This window comes from Sapajus apella, unplaced genomic scaffold, assembly GCF_009761245.1.
Source record: "Sapajus apella isolate SASKATOON/1434 unplaced genomic scaffold, GSC_monkey_1.0 scaffold16, whole genome shotgun sequence".
NCBI classification, from domain to species: domain Eukaryota; kingdom Metazoa; phylum Chordata; class Mammalia; order Primates; family Cebidae; genus Sapajus; species Sapajus apella.
The window spans coordinates 5,324,288-5,346,339 of record NW_022436956.1 but is presented as its reverse complement, the minus strand read 5'-3'; the positions used below and the strand labels follow the sequence as shown (position 1 = coordinate 5,346,339).

The 22,052-nt window shown below is 42.3% G+C and overlaps 1 protein-coding gene across 7 annotated transcripts in view; it reads right to left on the bottom strand.

Moving 5' to 3' along the window:
• Positions 1-22,052, bottom strand: part of PRDM10 (PR/SET domain 10) — a 94,401-nt gene that overhangs the window by 32,471 nt on the left and 39,878 nt on the right. For all 7 annotated transcript variants that reach the window (XR_004270801.1, XM_032284975.1, XM_032284976.1 and 4 more), the window contains exons 3-8: positions 21,274-21,438; positions 19,362-19,421; positions 9,432-9,657; positions 7,165-7,406; positions 5,092-5,295; positions 249-321 (exon numbers count right to left, since the gene is read on the bottom strand). Coding sequence is in view for 6 of the 7 variants with exons in the window: in XM_032284975.1 (XP_032140866.1) it covers positions 249-321; positions 5,092-5,295; positions 7,165-7,406; positions 9,432-9,657; positions 19,362-19,421; positions 21,274-21,438 (970 nt within the window). In the remaining variant the exon portion in view is untranslated. The remainder of the gene's footprint in view (positions 1-248; positions 322-5,091; positions 5,296-7,164; positions 7,407-9,431; positions 9,658-19,361; positions 19,422-21,273; positions 21,439-22,052) is intronic.

The window sequence follows — 22,052 nt, the reverse complement described above, 5'->3', positions numbered from 1 at the left end:
CATCTAGGTCCTAATTTGGTATTTGGAAGTTTTCATTATATTAAATATTATTTTCCAGCACAGATGAAAGAAATGTAAATATGACATTGTAATTTGACCCTGAATTAGATGGAGATGTGTGTCTCTAAGAAACCTACTGGAATAGCTTCTGAAATATATTGAGACAAAACAATTAGAGTTTCATAAAGATGTGATGATATACAATTTAGAATTCATACAGAAAATGTAAAACATAAACATCTAACCACCTTTCCTTTCTTCCTCAGAAATGTCATGAATTTTCTGGTTCACGAACTCAGCATAGGATGCGGCGTACCACACCTGCAAGAAGCAAGTATATCATCAAGAACTGGGGACATCACCAGATGTTCTTTGCATGCTTAAATTATTTTCCCTGCTTACAGGAAACAATTCAGGCTTTTCCACAGCCCATTAACAAAGAAAAAAAAAGATCATGCTGTGAGCTCCTCTTGCAATACCCTTCCAGCAGATCAGTCAGGAAGTTCATTTGCCAAGACACACTGCATGGTTTTTCTTTTTCAGAAAATGGTTACTAGAATTATAATCATCGTCTCTTCATCTAAATAAAACATCTTCCTCTGATTTCTTATCTATATTTAAACACCAGTTTTTACAGGGTTGTAGCTATAGTTGCTGCCACCAAACAGCCCTTATTGGGATCACCAGTGACAACTTCAAAGACAACCACCTTCTCCCGCCCACCCAGTGGCTACTTCTGCTCACTCTGTTTGCCTCTTTTTCTTTCTCCCTAACTTCTAAATATTGGTGTGCCTCAAAGCTTAGTCCGAGTGTAGGGCCTTTTTATTTTGACCTCCAGTGACCACATCCATTTCCAACCAACTCTATGCTAATGACTCCCAAATTAATATCTCTATCCCAGACTCTCTCTCTGTTCCCTCTGAGTGTGTTCAACTAGATATTTTGTATGTCTCACAAACAGATCAAACTTACCATGTCCAGAATGGAATTCTCAATTCTTTCCAACTCACACTCCCACCCATCTTCCCCATCTTGATGAATATCTTCCACCCAGCTGCTCAGATTTGAAACCTGAAAGGTGCCTTTGATTTCTCTGCTTGCTTCTATATACCTTTAGCAAGGACTGCTGCTCCAGTCCTTGCTAAAGAGATGTTCTCCATCTCTGCTTTTGCCACCCTGATACATGCCAAGACCGTTTCTTGCCTGGATAAACACCTGGCCTTCTGACTAGCATCTCCTTTTCTCTGAAATCTACACAGGAGCTAGAGTGGTCTCCTTAAATCCCAGTTGCCCTAACTGGATCATTACACATCATATAAAAGGCATCAAAATATCACATGTATCCCAAAATATGTACAACTAATATGTATCAATAAAAAGAATACACAATCAGATCTTGTCATGCAGGCAATGGCTTCTCATCTCATAGTAAACCTGAAATGCTTGATGATACTCTCCAAAGGGCTCCATGATCTCCCCAACTTGGAAAAGCAACCTCAGCCCTTATCAGTCTCCCTGACCCACGCTTCAGTCAACGGAGCCTGCTTTCAGCTGTTCAAACATGCCAAGCGCTTCCCCACCCCAAGCCTTCAGCTCTGCTGTTTCACCTCCACAAGTCCTGGGCTCTTTGCCCTTACCCCTGCCCTGACCCCTGTGCTGGCCCCATTCCATAGTTCTCAGCCTCAATACTGCCTCATCAGCAAGGCCTTCCCTAACCATCACATCAAAATCGGTCCCTTTCTTGTTACCTGCTCTTTCTGCACCAACTGCTTCCTTCATGGAACTTATCCCATGAGATATTATTTGTATCTTTACATCTTTCTGTCTATTTCTGCTCTAGAATACAGGTTCTCAGAGCACAGGGAGCTAGTCTGTGTTTTCTAGGGTCTCAAACATAGTAGGAGTTCAATATATCAATTGCTAAATGAATTAATCATATACAATTGTTATGGGATATTTTTTAATATATATGGAAACATTCATAAAGACAGTTTACCATGGAATAATCGTCTACATAGTCTGTATTCTATAATTTAACTATGCCCCTGTACTTGTACTTTTAGATGGATTATCATTTTACTATCACAAATTATACCCTAATCTATCCATTCCAGGGTATATTTTTAAATATTTTAGCATGTCAGAAGTCAGGATGTGTCTCACACTCTAGGGCCTTTTATAGTCGTGGCCACAGTGGAGCTCTTGCTACCTGCTCACTGCTCCTGCACAAACCAGACCAAGCTCTTTGTACTGTTCTCACCCCATTCAGTTATGAGCCCACTGACACCCCATCAGTGAACACTTGCCAAGCAACGCAAAGGCCAAAAAGATTTGCCATTTCCCTCAGAACAAACACAAGAAATCTGAAAGCCATGCAAGGCTGGCATGTGTCCTGCAGGGCTTCTCAGTAAGGCATCAGCAGTCAGAAACTTCCTACAGACTTGATCCAAAGCCTCTCCAGTTCCGAGGATACGTGATTCAATTGAGGAAAAAGACACAGATGGGTTCAGACAAATGGGAAAGCATCGTATCAAAACTTGCAGGCAGGTGATCAGTGGCTCGGGGAAAACATCCCAGGGGCAATAGCAGAACACTTATTTTAAAAATATTGCAGCTGCATCCATGCTCTCAATAGCCCAGAAGATGACAGCACACAAAACAGCACAAACATCCATGATCAAGTCAAACTGTGATGCAGGAAAAAGAAGTCAGACTCTGCACACAAAGTGGTTTATACCACAATTAATTTATTTTGCTTCAGTGTGCCTTTTTATGAATGCACAAGTATGATGCAATTTTAAAATTAAGTCAAAATCAGTCTAAAATAGCTCCTTCTAACCATTTTTTATTTTTAAAAAGTACTATAATTTAATAGGTAGCATTTTTTTCTTAATGGTGCATAAAATAATAGTGCATCCTAAAGTCATTGGTATCTTAGGGTTTGTAAAATGCAGTAGTCTAGTTCTGTCTTCTTTTGTAACTATTTCCTCTGCTTAACTTTCAAGGATTAGATTTACTCAGCCAAGAACATTTTTGCTATATACTTCCAGAAATATTTTATGAAATAATTCAATTCTACAATTAACATTCCTATTTTTAAAAAACATTCATTGTACTGTATCCATTTATTTTTGCTAACTTAATGTAAATAGTAGCTCATAGTTATTTTGAGGGGTTTTTAAATGGTTAATGTTGAAAATTTTAAGTTAAGTTCCAGGGTACACATGCAGGATGTACAGCTTACATAGGTAAACATGTGCCATGGTGATTTGCTGAACCCATCATCTAGGTATTAAGCCCAGAATGCATTCGCTCTTTTTTCTGTTTTTAAACATTTTCTTACTATTTGTTTCCTCCTCCAGATAAAGTCAATTCCTGACATTTTTTCATTTGTACTTCTGGGTGTAGTGACGTCTGTCAGTTTTCATAGCTGAACCTTTTCATGTGTATTACAAATATTTCCCCCATTCTGTTGTTTCCTTTTTGTTTTATGGTTGTTCCTTGCCCTGAACTATTATATTCATATTTGTTTCTGTCCATCTTCATAGTCCCATCTACTGGTTTAAAAGGAAAGATCTCCCCTTCACAGTTAAAAAAATTCACCTCAGCTTTTTTTTTCTAATCAGGAATTTATTGGAATACATGGTATGAGATACAAATCTCCTTTTGCATATTTTCTTCAGGGTTTATGGATTCTCTAGCTGATGGTTTCAAAAACAGAGGTTTTGCACAAAATCCAGGATTTTGAAAAAAATCCAGGATTCTTTCTCCCTCGAGAGAGGTATCCATTTCTAATGTGTACCATATGGAGGCACTGTGCAATTCAATGTTCATGTACTTGCTTATATGATCATTTCTTACCTATTTTTCATTTATATCAGGAAGCTAAAGAGTATTTTGATCCCCTCTTTTGGCATGTTCTTTATATAAGCTTTATTTTAAAAAAGGAATTTTCATTTAGAATCATAGCAAAATTTTATTATGTCATCAAGAATTACTGTTTAGATAAATTTCAATAGTTATCACCCAAAAATATATTTCTGAAATGCACATATAATTCTGAGTAAAATATTCATATAAAGAAAAAATTATTGCTCATACGGCTGAACATCTTGCCTATACATCTAAAAATCAGTTTCCCAACTATGCAGTGTGTAAATGAAGTTAACCAACATCTTTAATCACTCCGCCACAGAACCAGATACGTTCCCGTCAATGGTGTGACTTACAATTTTTTGATGTAACGATAGCACGACAGTGAAACACCTTCAGTAGAAATCTTCTGCGTGCCCATACAACGATTCTGCTTTTCACTTTCAGTACAGTATTCAATAAATTACATGGGATAGTCAACACTTTATTATAAAATAGGCACTGTGTTAATTTTGCCCAACTGTAGGCTAATGCAAGTGTTCTCATCACATTTAAGGCAGGCGAGGCTGAGGTATGATGTTCGTAGGTTGAGTGTAGTAAGTACACTTTCAGTTTACAATATTTTCCGTTTGCAATGAGGCTTTTTGGGATATAACTCCATCACAGGTAGAGAAGCATCTAGACCGGTCTGCTCCCCAAAACAACTACCTCCTTACCCCACAGACCTACTGATTTCACGTTGGCTTTTTTTTTTTTTGAGATGGAGTCTGGCTGGACACCATCTCCTGGTTCAAGCAGTTCTCCTGCCTCAGCCTCATGAGTAACTGGGATTACACGCACCTGCCACACCCAGCTAATTTTTGTATTTTTAGTAGAGATGGGTTTTTGTCATGTTGAACAGGCTGGTCTTGAACTCTGGACCTGAAGTGATCCACCCGCCTGGGCCTCCCAAGGTGCTGGGATTACATGCATGAGGCACCATGCACGGCCTTACATAGGCCCTTTGATAAGCATAAAAGCCACATATTTATCATTCTATTTACAGGATTATGTAGTGTACCATGTGTACACTACACGGTAGCTACTCAAAAAGTATGTGAATAACCAGGAAATGCCTTTTTTTTTTTTAACAATCCCACTTTAAAGAAATAAAATTGCAAAAAGCCCTAAAAAATCACTCTTGCTAGCAAATAGCAGCAGGATCTGGCAGCACTGTACCTTCAGTTCCTGCTTGGGCTCCACATTTTTTATGGTTGTATAATACACATGGTGGCCATACTGGTAAGCCACAAGGTTCTGCTCCAGGTGATTCTGGGCTGGCCGTACAAACATCATCCAGTTACAAAGCGTCTCATCAGACAACTCGAACCACAGGTCTTCATGCAAATCCCTGTCTTTTCTGTCCCCTTTATCAAGAGAAACCTGCAGAAAAAAATTAAAAAGCCACACCAAAAACAAAACAAAACCTTCAATGTGAGATGCATTTTGTAATGTCACAGTACATGAAGTATTGCTCCTAAAATTAACCATATATCCTGGCTCTTCTCTTTGTATCTGGAAAAATCCTGGACCCATAACTTATAACTTGCCAAATGCCAAAGGGAAAACATACTTTCTAAAGCCTCACCTGTAAGAAAATTACCTGGCAAAATGTAAAAGTTAATCTAATTGCGTAGCTTTAGTTAATATTTCACAAAACGAACATGACAAAAAATGCTACAAGTATGCCAGAGCATGCAAGCAAAATACTCTCTAGTTCATTACAATTTGCCTCCTGTTGGGGTTTCACTGCATTCATTTATAATAGGCAGCCCAGGGATAGGAATTTCTCTTTACAAAGTAATATTCTTGCATGGAGATTTTGAGAACTCAAAGAAAACCTCCCCATGACAGCAGCTGATTTGTCAAAAAACACATCCCAAATATTCACCCCTTCCCACTGCCCTTTCCTAGTTCTCTGGAACCATTATCTAAAAAGCGGACAGCAGAGAGGGCTGGACAGAAGCAAAAGGGTCAGTTGTAAACAGATGAATATAAACATACTTCACCACACAAGAAGCTATTCTTTAACCCGAGTCTATAGGTCAGACTTGTTTCAAAACTGGAAAGTGGTTTTCTCGAAAACACTACTAGCACATAGCAGATTACATTAAGTCTACATAATTCTCTTTGCATTTCAGTCAAAATTTTTTTAAATAAAGAAAGCAAGCTCCTGTTATGGGCTAAACTGTGTCTTCCTCAAAATCCATGGTGAAGCCCTAACCCCCAGTACCTCAGACTGTGACTGTATTTGGAGATGGGACTTTTAAAGGGGTAATTAATTTAAAATGAGGTCATTAGAGCGGGCCCTAATCCAACAGGACTGGTCCTTATAAGAAGAAAAGACGGGCCAGGCGAGGTGGCTCACGCCTGTAATCCCAGCACTTTGAGAGGCCAAGGAAGGAGAATCACCTGAGCTCAGGAGTTTAAGACCAACCTGGGCAACATAGCAAGACCCTCTCTCCATAAAAAATACAAAAATTAGCCGGGCGCAGTGGCTCTTGCCTGTAATCCTAGTGCTTTGGGAGGCCGAGGCGGACAGATCACGAGGTCAAGAGATAGAGACCATCCTGGCCAACATGGTAAAATCCCATCTCTACTAACAATACAAAAATTAGCTGGGTATGGTGGCATGTGCCTGTAGTCCCAGCTACTTGGGAAGCTGAGGCAGGAGAACTGCTTGGACCCAGAAGGCAGAGGCTGCAGTGAACCAAGAGAGCGCCATTGCACTCCAGCCTGGCGACAGAGCAAGACTACATCTCAAAAAAATACAAAAATCATAAATAAGTAAATAAATAAGAAGGGGAGATTAGGACATGGACACACACAAGCACTGAGGAATGACCCTGTGAGGACACAGTGAGAAGGTGGCTTTCTTCAAGCCAAGGGGAGAGACCTCAGAAAGAATCAACCCTGCCAACGCCATGATCTCAAACTTCCAGCTTCCAGAACAGTGAGAAAACAAATGTCTATTGTTTCAGCCTCCTGGCCTGTGGTATTTTACTATGTCAGCCCTAGAAAACTACTGTAGCCCCTAAGAACTACCCCTCTCCGAATAATTCGTACAACGCTTTCAGGGAATAAAACTGCAATGTCCATCTTATTAGTGAGTTTCCATTTAACCAAGTTAAGATAAAAAGAATACTAGCAAACGACTGCCAAGAAACAGAAATAAGGGATCCAGTCGACAATGCAGTGCTCCCTGAAACACTGCTGAAGAACAGGAGTAAAGTGTGATAAAGCATAAATTACCTTGAGGTGAATGTAACAGTCTTTCAGCTCCGAGCCCCTGACGAGAGGCCCCTCCACGGGCCCAAACTGGGTGCGCTTGGGGATGCGCCGCTTGGAGAACACCCCGCCCAGAAACCTGTCTATGTAGAGCACCAGGGGGAGGCTCGCCCTCGCACGGGTGAGCACCGGCCGGTTGGGGATCGGGTGCAAGGGGCCGTGCTTCGGGCACACTGAAGAATGCGCGTTATTACACTCCTCACACCCTGCAAAAGAGAGAGAGTCTTGAAGAAAAGTCCTATTCCTCAGTATGACTTGATGTGAGGCAAAAAATTCTGACCTGAAAAATCCCCAAGTCTATGTCTTCAAGCCAAAATTCAATTAACTCCTCATGGCACTACTCACTCAATGGTAATACATTCTCTCTGGTAGACCAGTAAAAATCCTGTAATTCTCCTCTAAAATCAGGCAGAATTTGCTTATGCCTGCCAAAAACAATTTGCAGGCCATGACTTACTTCTCTGCCGGAGAGTACTTTGAATAGTGACCACTAAATTTACAAATCAATTACAACATGTCTGAAGAGTAAAAACAGCTTCTCAGGCTAAATGTTGCACTATCAGAGGAGACAAAATTGGTGAATTTTATAGTATGCAGATTATCTCAATAAAACTATTCAGGGGCCAGGGAGGAGCCCGGACAATACTGTTGAATCAATTTTTTCAAAGGGAGTTGTAGAAGTCTATCTCAGCCTGTATAACTCAAACAGAAAAAGGGTTGTGCAGTCTGAAAGTTCTGTGAGTACTGATTAGATAACGTTAAAAGGAACAAATCCCCTTCCCTCATTCACTGGGATGACACAACTAGCTTAGCCCTGAAAAGATGGACATTTTCAGATCATTCCAAGAGCACTCAGTTTGCACCAGTCCGGCCACACACACTGCCTCTTTGCCAGGAGCACCCATCTGTAAGCAAACTGCCAGAATGAGACAGGTACAGCCCCAAAACGGAGAAGAGCAAATGAACCGCACAGAGCCCACGCCCACGACCCTTAACACACTTAACATGCTTTACCCTACTCTGGCTACATGGTGACCTGGTTTAGCAAACAGGTATTTTTAATTTCTACAATTCTCAAATAACAGAGCTGCGTTGTATTATTTTTAAAATAAAGTGATTTTCTGTGCATTTGACTTAGGAGCTGCCTTGAAAATGTATTAATTTGGCCGGGCAAAGTGGCTCAGCCTGTACTCCCAGCACTTTGGGAGGCTGAGGCAGGCAGATCGCTTGAGGTCTGGAGTTCGAGACCAGTCTGGCCAACATGGTGATACCCTGTCTCTATTAAAAATACAAAAATAATTAGCTGGGCGTGGTGGTATACACCTGTAGTCCCAACTACTCCACTCTGCAGGCTAAGGCATGAGAACTGATTGGACCTGGGAGGCAGAGGGCTGCAATGAGCTGAGCTTGTGCCACTGCACTCCAGCCTGGGAGACAGAACTTGTCTCAAAAAAAAAAAAAAAAAGGAAAGAAAATGTATGAATTCAAGGAAAACCAAAACAAGCAAGTTCTCTCTTGGATTGGGATTAGATGTGGAGCTTGAACACTGAGCCGAAGCAGACACATTTTACCACCACCATACAGAAGGACGGATGAAACCACCAAGCTCTGAAGAGCCTCAGTAATGCAAATCAATGGAGTAAGCACTTTGCCATATGAGCAAGAAAATCAAAAGAAACAATGATTTGGTGGTGGAATCTGAAGCCCCGGCAGGCAGTAGGGTGGGGTAGCTGACGAAGGCGCTGCTGAGGGGCCAGACTGCCTGAGCTGGAGTCCTGACCCTCAAATTATTGGCACAGCCCTGGGAAAGCTGCCCACCTGGGATAGAACAACATTCTTAACAGGCTATCATGGCAAAGGCAAAGCAGCAAGGCAAACTTCTTAATGCTGAAGTGGCTGAAGAGGGCGGGATTGGGCAAATCTACCACGGTGGTTTGGTGGCTGAAGCTCTGGTGTGAGAGACCTGGGCTCGGCTGCCTGATGCCTCATTTGTCCCTATGTGACCCTGAGCGAGCTGCCCAATCTTCTGAGCTTCAGTTCACTCATCAGTAAAACTGGAACACAAACGACAGTGTTCCTCAAAGGGCTGCAGTGAAGGCCAGGTAAAATGATGCATGCAGAGAATGCAGCCCAGCGGCTGCACACAGAAGACCTGGTTTATAGGAGCTATGTTCACACACACGCACAAGATGGACACAGCTTCCCTGGGGGAGTTGACTGCCCATACTTACATAAGTCGTGCGGGTCGAAGGGCCGGGGTGGGTCTGGCTCCCAGTCATCCAGATCTGTGTCCTCACCGTCTTCCTCCTCTTCTTCCTCAGTGTCCTCGTCCTCATCCTCATCCTCTTCCTCTTTCGCCTCCAGTCTACCTAGAGGGGTCTGCAGAGTTGCCAAAGGATCGGACCCATCCACACTCTCGATTGAAGGCAGCACCTGGTTATGCACTGGCAATGAGGCCTGGGCAAAAGATGAAGGCACAGAGTAAGCGGACTCGGACACCTGTTTCAGTTCGCTGGTGCCGGCTGGCACAAACAGGGCACAAGGGCTGGGTGGAATCTAGTCTTCATACCAGGCCTTGGAAAAATGACTTTCATCTACAGGCTATGAGGAAGAGCCGGCTTCATTTTTGATGTCTGACTGCTCACAGCTTTCAAGCCTCTGCCCTTCCTCTGCCCCTTCTGTCCCACACCTGGGTAGGCTACTAAGAAGGCTCGGGTGCTCCCTCATTTGGCAGCAGTGGGAGATTCAAAACTGGCAAGGTCCTGACCACCTGCATCCTGACCCCACCCCTTTCAACTCAGCAAAACCTAGTCTCTTTCTTGCTCACTCACACTGTTCAAGAGGCCTGCCCTGTCTCCCAGAGACTTCAAAAAGGTAAGCAACAGACCATTTCAATGTGTACACATGAGAGATCGTCAGCTTCCACCTCTGAACTAAACCTGGGGTGGGGGTCCCTCTTGCCTTTCCAGAGTAGCCACACCACAGTAGCAGGGGGAATGAGTTGACCTATCCTCAACCAATTCTCTTTTAAAATTAACATGTCGGCCGGGCGCGGTGGCTCAAGCCTGTAATCCCAGCACTTTGGGAGGCCGAGGCGGGTGGATCACGAGGTCAAGAGATCGAGACCATCCTGGTCAACATGGTGAAACCCCGTCTCTACCAAAAAGACAAAAAATTAGCTGGGCATGGTGGCGCGTGCCTGTAGTCCCAGCTACTCAGGAGGCTGAGGCAGGAGAATTGCCTGAACCCAGGCTGGAGTGCAATGGCGCGATCTCGGCTCACTGCAACCTCCGCCTCCTGGGTTCAGGCAATTCTCCTGCCTCAGCCTCCTGAGTAGCTGGGCATGGTGGCGCGTGCCTGTAGTCCCAGCTACTCAGGAGGCTGAGGCAGGAGAATTGCCTGAACCCAGGAGGCGGAGGTTGCAGTGAGCCGAGATCGCGCCATTGCACTCCAGCCTGGGTAACAAGAGCGAAACTCCGTCTCAAAAAAATAAATAAATAAATAAATAAATAAATAAAATAAAATTAACATGTCGTGCAACACATGATTGACAAAGTTCAACAGCTGACAGCTCTCCTTTTAAACAGCTCAGACAGACTGAAGTTTTTAAGTAAAAATGAAAGAGACCAGATGTGGTGGCTCATGCCTATAATCCCAGCATTTGGGAGGCCGAGGCAGGCGGATCACGAGGTCAGGAGTTCGAGGCCAGCCTGACCAACATGGTGAAATCGCATCTCTTCTAAAAATATAAAAATTAGCCAGGCATGGTGGTGCACACCTGTAATCCCAGGTACTCGGGAGGCAGAGGCAGGAGAATCGGTTGAACCCGGGAAGCGGAGGTTGCAGTGAGCCGAGATCGTGCCACTGTACTCCAGCCTGGCCAACAAAGCAAGACTATGTTTCAAAAAAAAAAAAAAAAAAAAGAATGAAAGAGATGAGATGCCTGTTTGTTTCATCATGCTAAAGTCAGTCTCCTGCAAATAAGACACAGTTGGGTCATGTATTAAGTTAATGCTATCCTATCAAATATTCTGTCAGAAAATAAAAATGGTACCTAAAAAAGTTCTCCTGCCTCCAATCTAAGTGTTATGGGATCATACATTGGCCTAGATACCCTTTACTCAATCTTGTTCCTCCTGCCCAATTAGCACAAGGTCATACTCCAGCAATGTCCTATTCAATAAATCAAGTTTTTAAAAATGCCACTCCTGGGGCCGGGCACAGTGGCTCACGCCTATAATCCCAGCACTTTGGGAGGCTGCGGCAGGCAGATCACCTGAGGTTGGGAGTTCAAGACCAGCCTGACTAACATGGAGAAGCCCTATCTCTACTAAAAATGTAAAAATTAGCTGGGCATGGTGACACATGCCTGTAATCCAAGCTACTAGGGAGGCTGAGGCAGGAGAATCACTTGAACCCGGGAGGCAGAGGTTGCAGTGAGCCAAGGTCTTGCCACTGCACTCCAGCCTGGCTGGGCGACCAAGCAAGACTCTGGCAAAAAAAAAAAAAAAAAAAAAAGCCACTCCCTTTATCTTCTCATATATTGTTTTCCTCACCTAGAATGCTGTTTCCTCATCAATTTTCTAAATCCTAGCACATTCCACTTTCCCAATGAGCCGCCTCTGACGCATCCAGCCCTCCCTGAGTCTCCTCTGCTCTCAACTCCTGCAGCCCTTGGAACCGTAGAATCCCACTCCACCACAGCACTCAGCATCTGCTTCCACACTTCATGACCTTGCCAGGTGGCCTGAATCATTGTGGAATAGTTCTACGACAACTTCTGTGAAGCCCAGATCTTCCACACTTTGGTTGGGGCCCAGGACTTTCCTCTGGAGGTAAGTAGAGTAAGTGTGACCCCTCTGCCACAAGAATCAAATATTTGAAGGCCAAAATACCCTAATTCCTTCAGTCATTTCTCACACAACCAAACTCCCAGCTCCCTGACCATCTTGTCAACTTCATTTATTTCTCAGTGGATCCCATACTTTTATTAACACAACATCAGGGTGCATTCGTGTTTACGCTGGCCACACTGTTCTCCTGCAGACCCATCTTGAACTTGCAGATAACTAAAATCCCTAAGTCCTCTTTTCCCCTCATAGAGTTTTATTAAACCATTTTTCCCCTCCTCAGGACTTCAAGAGCTGATTTTTACTTAAATGGGGGATTTTGCATTTATCTCCAGTAAATTTCCTTTCACTACTTTTATCTGTTTTTCCCATCTGCCAAGATCTTTAGACTCTTGATCCAGACATCTCACACATCATCCCTACAGCTTTGCATCCATTGCCAAACCCCATCTGTTTTGGCGATGAGTATGCATTTTCACATGAGTCCATCTTGCCTCTCCAACTGCACCTCAGAGAAGTACACTATGGGCTTCAGAGTCAGGCATTTTGAGTAAAATCTTGCCCCGCCACTTAGCAAGTTACTACACTTCTCTGAACCTCAGTTTCTTTGTCTGTAAAATGGACGCAGTAATACACGCCTCAGGTTGTTGTAAGGGTTAAGTGAAACAGTATGTATATAAGGCCAGTAGCGGAGTGTGCAGCATTTAGTGTGTGCTTAGTATTATTCATTATTATCCTAAGTTCTTTGAGGACCACGACGATATTACATACTTCCTCTTCAAATTTAAAACATTGCCGAGCACAAAGTAGGTGCTCAATGAAGATTAATTTGTTGAGAGATATTTGGCCTTTTAGGAAATGACATTAATCCCTTCAGGCATCTAGAGAAGTCTTTGTGGCTATTCACAGAAACATCGTTTTCCTGCTGTGCATCTCAGTTGGAACTTACCAAACTCTAAAAGAGGCCGGGGCCAGGAACAGTGGCTCGCGACTGTAATCCCAGCACTTTGGGAGGCTGAGGCAGGTGGATCATCTGAGGTCAAGGAGTTTAAGACCAGCCTGACTAACATGGTGAAACCCTGTCTCTATTAAAAATACAAAACTTAGCCAGGCATAGTGGCAGGCGCCTATAATCCCAGCTACTCAGGAGGCTGAGGCAGGAGAATCACTTGAACCAAGGAGGAGGAGGTTGCAGTGAGCCGATATCACACCATTGCACTTAAGCCTAGGTGACAGAGTGAGACTTCATCTCAAAAAAAAAAAAAAAAAAAAAAGGCCAGGCATGATAGCTCATGCCTGTAATCCCAGCACTCTGGGAGGCTGGTGTAGGAGGATCACTTAAGCCCAGGAGTTCAAGACCAGCCTGGGCAACATGGTGAAACCCTGTCTCTACAAAAAAAATACAAAATTTAGCTGAGCAGCTGTGGCACGTGCCTCCTGTGGTCCCAGCTACTCAGGAGACTGACATGGGAGAACTGTTTGAGCCCAGGAGGTTGAGGCTGCAATGAGCTGTGATGGGGCCACTGCACTCCAGCCTGGGCGACCGAGCGAGGCCCTCTCCCGAATAATAATAATAATAAAGAACTCTACATAGTGCAATGGTACTGAGTGTGTTTACTGAGGGCCTGACTTGCATTGGCAACGTGTGAGCATTGCCCAACATTTGAAACACTCAGAGTCCAGAAAGCACATCAAGCTGGCTATCTCACACTACATCCGCACGCTTAACAGGTGTTCATTTAACTTTTGCCTGACATTCCACTTCTGCAACTCAGCGTCTTTTAGAAAGTTTTACATGGGAGGTCAAAATTCTGGAAGACACTTCTGCCTCAGCTTCAATAAAAACAGCATAAAATGCCCTGTAAAGGTGAGGACTCCACAGGGAACTTCTGGTGGTGCAGCTGCTGTGGCCACCTCCTCCTCGACCTCCTCACCAGAACCCGCAAGGAAGTGACTGTATTCCTGCTCCCCATCAGAGTACAGCTTACAAGAACGGCCCTTGTCCTAAGCACTTAAGCATTATGCCAGAGTCAGTGGTAAATGTTATCATACATTGAACAAACCAAAGCATATATGTACCTCTGCCCCTCATAAATTCATTCTGCAGAGCCAACCTGAAAGAATGGATTCAGCAATTCAGTTATTCTAGTGAAACCGCGATGTATTTTTTCCCATCAGATGCTGTTATAAAGACTCTGGTTTGGCATGGTGACTGGCTGCTTGCCACTGCTGAGAAAGCTGACATCAAGATAAAACCAACAACCTTCACCTCCCCATGCTGGACGTCTCTCCTAACAGACTGTGGCAAAAGGAAACACTTAAACATTACCTTTATCTTTAAGAGCTGACGCTAAAAGCAGAGTTTGGATATTTACCGGAAACGTGCAAACTACTATTGAAAAGGAATAGAAAGAGCTGGTGACAATCATTTCTAGGTAAGGACTGTACATTTCTAGACAACACAGAGCTTAACACACAGCAGGCATGCATTACAAATTTGTTTAATGAATCACAAATTCAAATTCAGCTGGTGTTTACTCAGTGCTAGGCGTATATTTGAATTCCTTTGAGGTTGGGTGATATTACAATGCTCCTAAGTGGCAGAGATGAAGTTTAAATTCTGACTCTGCACTGCTTTTTCCACTACATCACAATGGCCCTAGGGAATTCAGTCTATTCAAAGAGGGCAGCAGAAGAGGCAAACATCACCCACACTTTGAATACCTGGGCAACAAGGTAACCACACATGTTCCTGAGGTCATATCCAGGCAGTAGGCTGGCAAGCAGTGTGTGTCTGTTTCACTTAGAGGAAAAGAGTATGAAACAAAACCATTTAATCCTCTGCATTTTGTCATGTACAATAAAACGCAGTAAAAGAAAAAGGGATCTATAAACTTATGGCATACTTTCTCCTTCCCACCTAATACCACTCTCTGTAATTATTTCTGAAAGGACACAATGCGTTTCAGGATACAATTTATTTGAGAGGTGAAAGATGAAACGACTCTGGACAGCAGCACACACAACAGAATGCTTCTTGATTCCTACTGAGACCAATTATCAGTGCAGCATATTTTCTTCTCAGTGTGTGGGGAGTCACACATGTTCGTTTTCAGAAACAAAGAGAAGACTAAGCCTGGAGACCACTGATGCCTTTGTTAAGGACGAGGGAATGCATACATGAAAAAGGCTTCAAGCACGTTTTGCCCCCACTAAAAACAACTGAAAATATAATAGGAACCTTTTGGCTAAGAAAGAAACAACAAAAAAAAAACAAAAGAAAAACAACCATCATCTGTGTTAAACCCTCCACCTAACTTTCTATCCAGAATTTATCCAGGTCACCAAATAAACTGACAAACACTGAGGTTTAATCAGAAATAAACCAGAAATAAAAACTGCGCTGGGTGAAAGAAAACTGCCGTGAAGAAAGATGCTAAGCCAATAGTTACACTACCTTGTAACATCAGGGTTCGTGGAGCTGAGTACAACTTTCCTTTTGAACAAAACGTGAAACAAGCAGATTGCTTTTGGAGATTGGAAAAGATGAAGGGCTCTTTGAAGTGCAAATGGCAATGAAACCTCTAATTAAAACTATCCCTTAATATTAACGCAACAAAAATTTGTCTATCAGATTGGCAAAATTTGAAAAGAATGCAAATACTCAGTGTGGCAAGAGTGTGTGGAAACGGGGCACTCTTGTACACTACATTGTTGGCAGGAATACAAGTATTTTCAGTGTCTGAAAAGCAATTAAGAAAATCAATTCTCAAAATATTTCAAACAAATATCAAACAGAATAGTACAATAAACCTCATGTATCCATAACTCAGCTCAACAATTAACTCATGGCCAATCAACTTTTTTTTTTTTTAAAGAAAAGTGTCTGTCTGGAGTGCAGAGTGGCTTAATTACAGCTCACTGCAGCCTCAACCTCCCAGGTGCAAGTGATCCTCCCACCTCAGCTTCCCGAGTAGCTGGGATTACAGACACATGCCACCATGCCAGGCTAATTTTTTAAGTTTTTGTAGAGACAGGGGTCTCACTATGTTGCCTAGACTGGCCCTTTTTTTTTTCCCCTTTTTTATAAAACCAGCTCTGCTTCATGCTTGTCTTTAACTCCTGGGTTCCTGGGTTCAAGTGGTCCTCCTGTCTCAGGCTCACAACCTGCCGGGATTATAGATGTAATTCACCATGCCTGGCCAATTCATGGCCAATCTTATTTCAACTAATCTCCCACCTTCTTTCTCCCTCACTGGATTATTTTGAAGCAAAATCTGTAAATAGTTGAGCATATATCTCTAAAATGAAATTACTTTTGGATTGCTTACCTTATCATACCTAAAAAATTAGTCTTTTTTTTTTTTTCTGAGACGGAGTCTTACTCTTGTTCCCCAGGCTGGAGTGCAATGGCGTGATCTTGGCTCACGGCAACCTCCGACTGCCAGGTTCAAGTGACTCTCCTGCCTCAACCTTCTGAATAGCTAGGATTACAGGTGCCCACCACCATGCCCGGCTAATTTTTGTACTTTTAGTAAAGACGGGGTTTTACCGCGTTGGCCAGGCTGGTCTCCAGTTCCTGACCTCAGGTGATCCGCCTGCCTCAGTCTCCCAAAGTGATGGAGTTCAGGCGTGATCTACTGCACCCGGCCATCATTTCTTATTCTATCAAATATTGACTTAGTGTTATGATTTCCCCAATTGCCTCATATATTGTTTTACAGTTGGCTTGTTCAAATCACGATCCGAACGAGGTCCACATATTGCATCTAGCTGATATGCCTCTGACTTTAATATGTAAGCTCCCCTTCCTCTTCTTTTCCCTTGCAATTTATTTGTAAAAGAAACCAAACCATTTGTCCTAGAAAATCGCCCGCAGGCTGGTTTTGCTGACTGCATTTGTGTGTATCTTTTAATTTGTTCCATTTTGTCTACCATGCTTCCTAGCTGGTACTTGAATGTAGACAATCAGATTCTGGTTTTTTTTGGGACGAATACTTCATATGTGGTATAATGCAATAGGAATTAGATAATACCAGGAGGCATATCATGAATGGCTGTCTCTCTGTTGGTGACATAAGAACGGTCAGAGGATTAAGTTGTTAACACTCGGATCTATCCATTATACCATTCCCTAGGTTTTTCCTGATGGTTTCAGACTACCGTTGATAATCATTGCCTAGGTTGTGTCATTAGGGGCTGCAAAATGGTGATATTCTAAGTCAATCATCCCCTCTTTATTTATTAGTAAGAATGTTTCTATAAAGAAAATTCCCTCAGCAAGTAATTGGTTACCTGAGTACCTTCAAGGAGAATGGCAGGATTCTTTTTCTCCATTTACCAGTTTTTAGAATAATATGGTAAATTCTAGCATCCTCAAAAAGTGACCAATGAGTTATTTCTTTTAGCATCAGTATGAACTTGTAGACTACGTATATGTAAGCACTTCAATCTATTGCAGATGTTATCCTTTTTTACAAGTCAATTTGACCCGTTTTGGCCCCTTCAAGTTCTTGCCATAGGAAACCAGAAGTTTTTAATAGCAGCCCTGCATTCAAAGAAGACACCATGCTCCAAGTTCATCGGTACATTCCCTGCCCTGGAGCTAGAATCTGCCATTTCTCCAAGAAGCCCTAATTCCTTTTGCTGGTGAACTGTATTTAAGAGAGCACATCGTAGCATTAGGGATACTCACTGCTACTGGGTTGATCACTGTGTCTAAACTATTTCAATGGCCAGAACTAGAAAACACAAGGGTTTTTTTCATTTTTTGTTTTGTTTTTGAAACACAGTCTCGCTCTGTCGCCCAGGCTGAAGTACAGTGGCCCAATGTCAGCTCACTACAACCCCCAACTCCTGGGTTCAAGCAATTCTCCTGCCTCAGCATCCCAAGTAGCTGGGATTATAGGCATGAGCCACCATGCCCAGCTAATTTTTGTATTTTTAGTAGAGATGGGGGTTTCACCATATTGGTCAGGATGGTCTCGAACTCCTGACCTCAGGTGATCCACCTGCCTTGGCCTCCCAAAGTGCTGGGATTACAGGTATGAGCCACCACACCCAGCCTGTTTTTTTGTTTTTTTTGAGACAGAGTCTTGCTCTGTCACCCAGGCTGGAGTGCAGTGGTTGCAATCTCAGTTCAATGCAACCTCTGCCTCCCAGGCTCAAGTGATTCTCCCAACTCAGCCTCCAGAGTAGCTGGGATTACAGGCATTTGCCACATTCCCGGGCTAATTTTGTATTTTTTTTTTAGTAGAGACAGGGTTTCCTGTTGGCCAGACTGGTCTCAAACACTTGACCTCAAGTGTTCTGTCTGCCTCAGCCTCAGAAAGTGCTGGGATTACACTCGTGAGCCACCACGCCCAGCCAGAAAATTCTTCTTAATGAGAATAATTTAATTATTAATAAGTCATGGCACTCAGTAATACAGACAAATTACAGTCACATTACCTGACATGAAAGTAAACCTATTTGGTTTTTTGAAACAGGGTCTTACTCTGCCACCCACGCTGAAGTACAGTGGTGCAATCAAAGCTCACTGCAGCCTCAAACTTCTGGGTTTAAGGGATCCTCCCACCTCAGCTTCCTAAGTACCTGGGACCACAGGAGTGCACAGGCTAATTTTTAAATTTTTGCGGAGATGGGGTCTCCCTATGTTGCCCAGTCTGGTCTCAAACAATTCTCCCACCTCAGCCTCCCAAAGTGCTGGGATTACAGGCGTAAGCCTCTGTGCTCAGCTGCTCCCACACCTTCTTTACCACTTTCACATTCTTTCAGAAAATAAGGAGGAGGTCGTCAAAGCCAAATAGAATATATTAGGAATGAAGGTAATGGGAAAAAAGTGTTTTAACAGAAAACCAAGAAGAACTCAACTTTTCCAAATTTATATGTAATTTAAGCAGGATTTTTTTCAGTATTTAAAAATAGAGCAAGGACAAAAACTATCCCAATTTCAAAAAAAAGAGACACTTTTAAATCTCATGATTATTCTTTGGTGCTTGAACAAATGCCCTGTTTATGTTCTTATTTTTAAAAATTTCTCTGATAAATCAGTTTCTGCTGCCAGATTATTCCAATATATACTTACTGAAATATGTTAGTATTATGTTACATTTTGTTTTTTTTTTTTTTTAAGCTTTTTTAGGAATTTAAGGAATTGAAAAAAATATTTAAAATAAAGGAGCTGAAGAACATTCTTAGTACATGAGAAACAAACATCCAGAGATGGCGCAGCGCAAAGGGATGGGGACATTCCAGGCACAGTGGCATTTACAGAGTTATCCCCAAACAAGAAAAAAGGCAATTCATTACCTGCTGAGCTGTAGCATCTTGTTGGACGTAAGCTACCTGGCCTGGGTCTGTAAACAGAGTCTAAATTAAAAAAAAAAAAAAAAAAAAAAAATTAACAGTAGATCTTTAGCTAGCCTGCCTACACAGAAAGATTATCCTACTGCTAAGCTAAGTACCGATTTTTAGAAAAGTTAACTCCCATTTTAGCTAGTAACAATCTTTCTTTAATAAAGAAAATAAAGATAGTAATCTTAAATTTAGTGAAAGCCTTTCATTCAGATGGCTCCAAAGAGACTGCATAAGCTAACAATCCAATGGCTAACCTACTTCACAATTTTACTTTGAAGCAAAGCCCCTCTTGGGGTTGAATGTCACAGTTAAAAAGGCATCTCATGAAAACAAAAGAGACATGACATGAACAAGGGTTCACACATTCACACATAACACTACTCACAGGAGTAGACTTGTGATTAAATGAAAATTGATGGAGACAGACAGGCATACAGAAGAGGATTATATACTCAAGGATTACAGCTATTTCCAATGTAAGTGTATGTTTGTTATCAGAAGAGAAGAAAAATAAATTGAACTGAATGTTCCATGGGTTCTTTTTTGGATAGTCAGTAAAGTCATAATTAAAAGAAAAATACTAATCATCATAAAGATGCAGTAAGTTGGGTCATGATGCAGCAAAGCTAACTAGAGAAAATTCTTCAAAACTATTATAGCCAGGGCGCCACAGTTAATTAATATCTCTAATCCAGAAAAGTGTCCTTTCTTCTAAAGTTTTTAAAAATCTGGCCGGGTGCGGTGACTCATGCCTGCAATCCCAGCACTTTGGGAGGCCAAGGCAGGAGGATCGCCTGAGGTCAGGAGTTTGAGACCAGTCTGGCCAACATGGCAAAAGCAATCTCCATTAAAAATACAAAAATTAGCTCATTGTGGTGGTGGGTGCCGGTAGTCCCAGCTGCTTGGGAGGCTGAGACAGGAGAATCACTTCAACCCAGGAGCTAGAGGTTGCAATGAGCTGAGATTATAGTACTGCACTCCGGCCTAGGAGACACAGCAAGACTCTGTCTCAAAAAAATAAAAATAAGTAAATAAAATAAAAATTATCCAAATTCAGACATTTAGTAACATTGCAACAAACTAAAAGTTGGTCAAAGGAAATTCTTATATAAACTAATATTATTTCAATATAGGCAGGGGACTAAAACTTAAGCAGAGATATTCCAAAAGTACCACTAAGTATTCAGTGATTCTATATGTAGATTTGAAAGGCACTGATTAGGCAGGCCTCACTTCTTTTGTGGAGTGAGCCGAGCCTCTTTATGAAATATCAAATGAGGGCAAATTTTCATTACCAAAATGCTACTATAAAAGTATATATGTAAAGATATACATTTCAAAGTACTTTATATGTTGTAAAGTTCTAATAATGTAAATTAACATTTACATGTTGGGGGATATTGGTGTCACTCATTTGGAAGCTATACTGCAAGTCACTGGCAAAAAATAAAAGCAGATGTAATTGTAAGGCTTTTACCAGTAAACACCTTTGCTTCTATTACAGGCTTGCAAATCAGTAAGTTACTAAGAAGCGGTACTTAATGAGCTTAGCGGGATCCTTTCTTACACATTTTGGCCTGGTTCTTGATACTTAGGTATAATAACAAACTCATAACCTAGTCAACAGTCACCGGAGAGAAGAGCTATATGCAAACCCATGCTCTAACTCCTTATTGCATTTAGTGTGGAGACATAAATCACATCTTCCTCTGCCAAGCTGGGGTTACAAGCTCCTTGAGAGCACAAATCTTATCTGAATATGTTCTGCACACCAGTACCTAGCACAATGACTGACAGAAAGTAAACACAAGTAATTGGCTAATTAGTTACTTAACAAATTATAAACAAATAATCTTTCACATGCCTGCGCAGCCTCCACCGGGTGGATGTACACCAGCGTGTGCTCTGGACCATCCACTGATGTGTAGGAGGCACCATCTGCCGTGTACACCACCTGCTGGGGTGGGCGAACCTGGTCATCAGTGTAGACGATCTGAGCCACCGTTCCAGTGTCCGGAACAAAGTGCACCTGGTGTAAAAAGCAGGCAAGGACGTAGAACCAAGTCAGTTTCACAAGGTAAGTGATCAACAAGCATACCTGGGCTTCTAATCCCCGATGAAAGGAGAATGGGGATGGATACACCTTCATGTTCAGTGAGCTGGTGACTAGAGGAGGACCCAAGGACCTTGTCGTTGATTTACTGCTAAATGTTAGGCAACCAACTTATATTCCCCTTTGCCTCAAATGTCCAATGCAGATAACTCTTTTGAGGAGTAACAAGGGCTTGGTTAATCGATCCTGGAAACGACACTGAAGATTCCTGCTTGACAACACTACCAGAATAAAAAATACAAATTACTTTGTGATGTGAAAAAATATGTCAAGACTCAAAAGCCAATTGCTCTCAACACATCATAAGAATTCCACTTTATAACTAATAGTGCCTTTCAGTGAACACATTAAAATAAAGTTACTTTCGGCCAGGCATGATGGCTCATGCCTATAATCCCAGCACTTTGGGAGGCCGAGGCAGATGGATTATCTGAGGTCAGGAGTTCAGGACCAGCTTGGCCAATATGGTGAAACTCCATCTGTACTAAACAAATGTAAAAATTAGCCAGGCATGATGGCAGGCGCCTGTA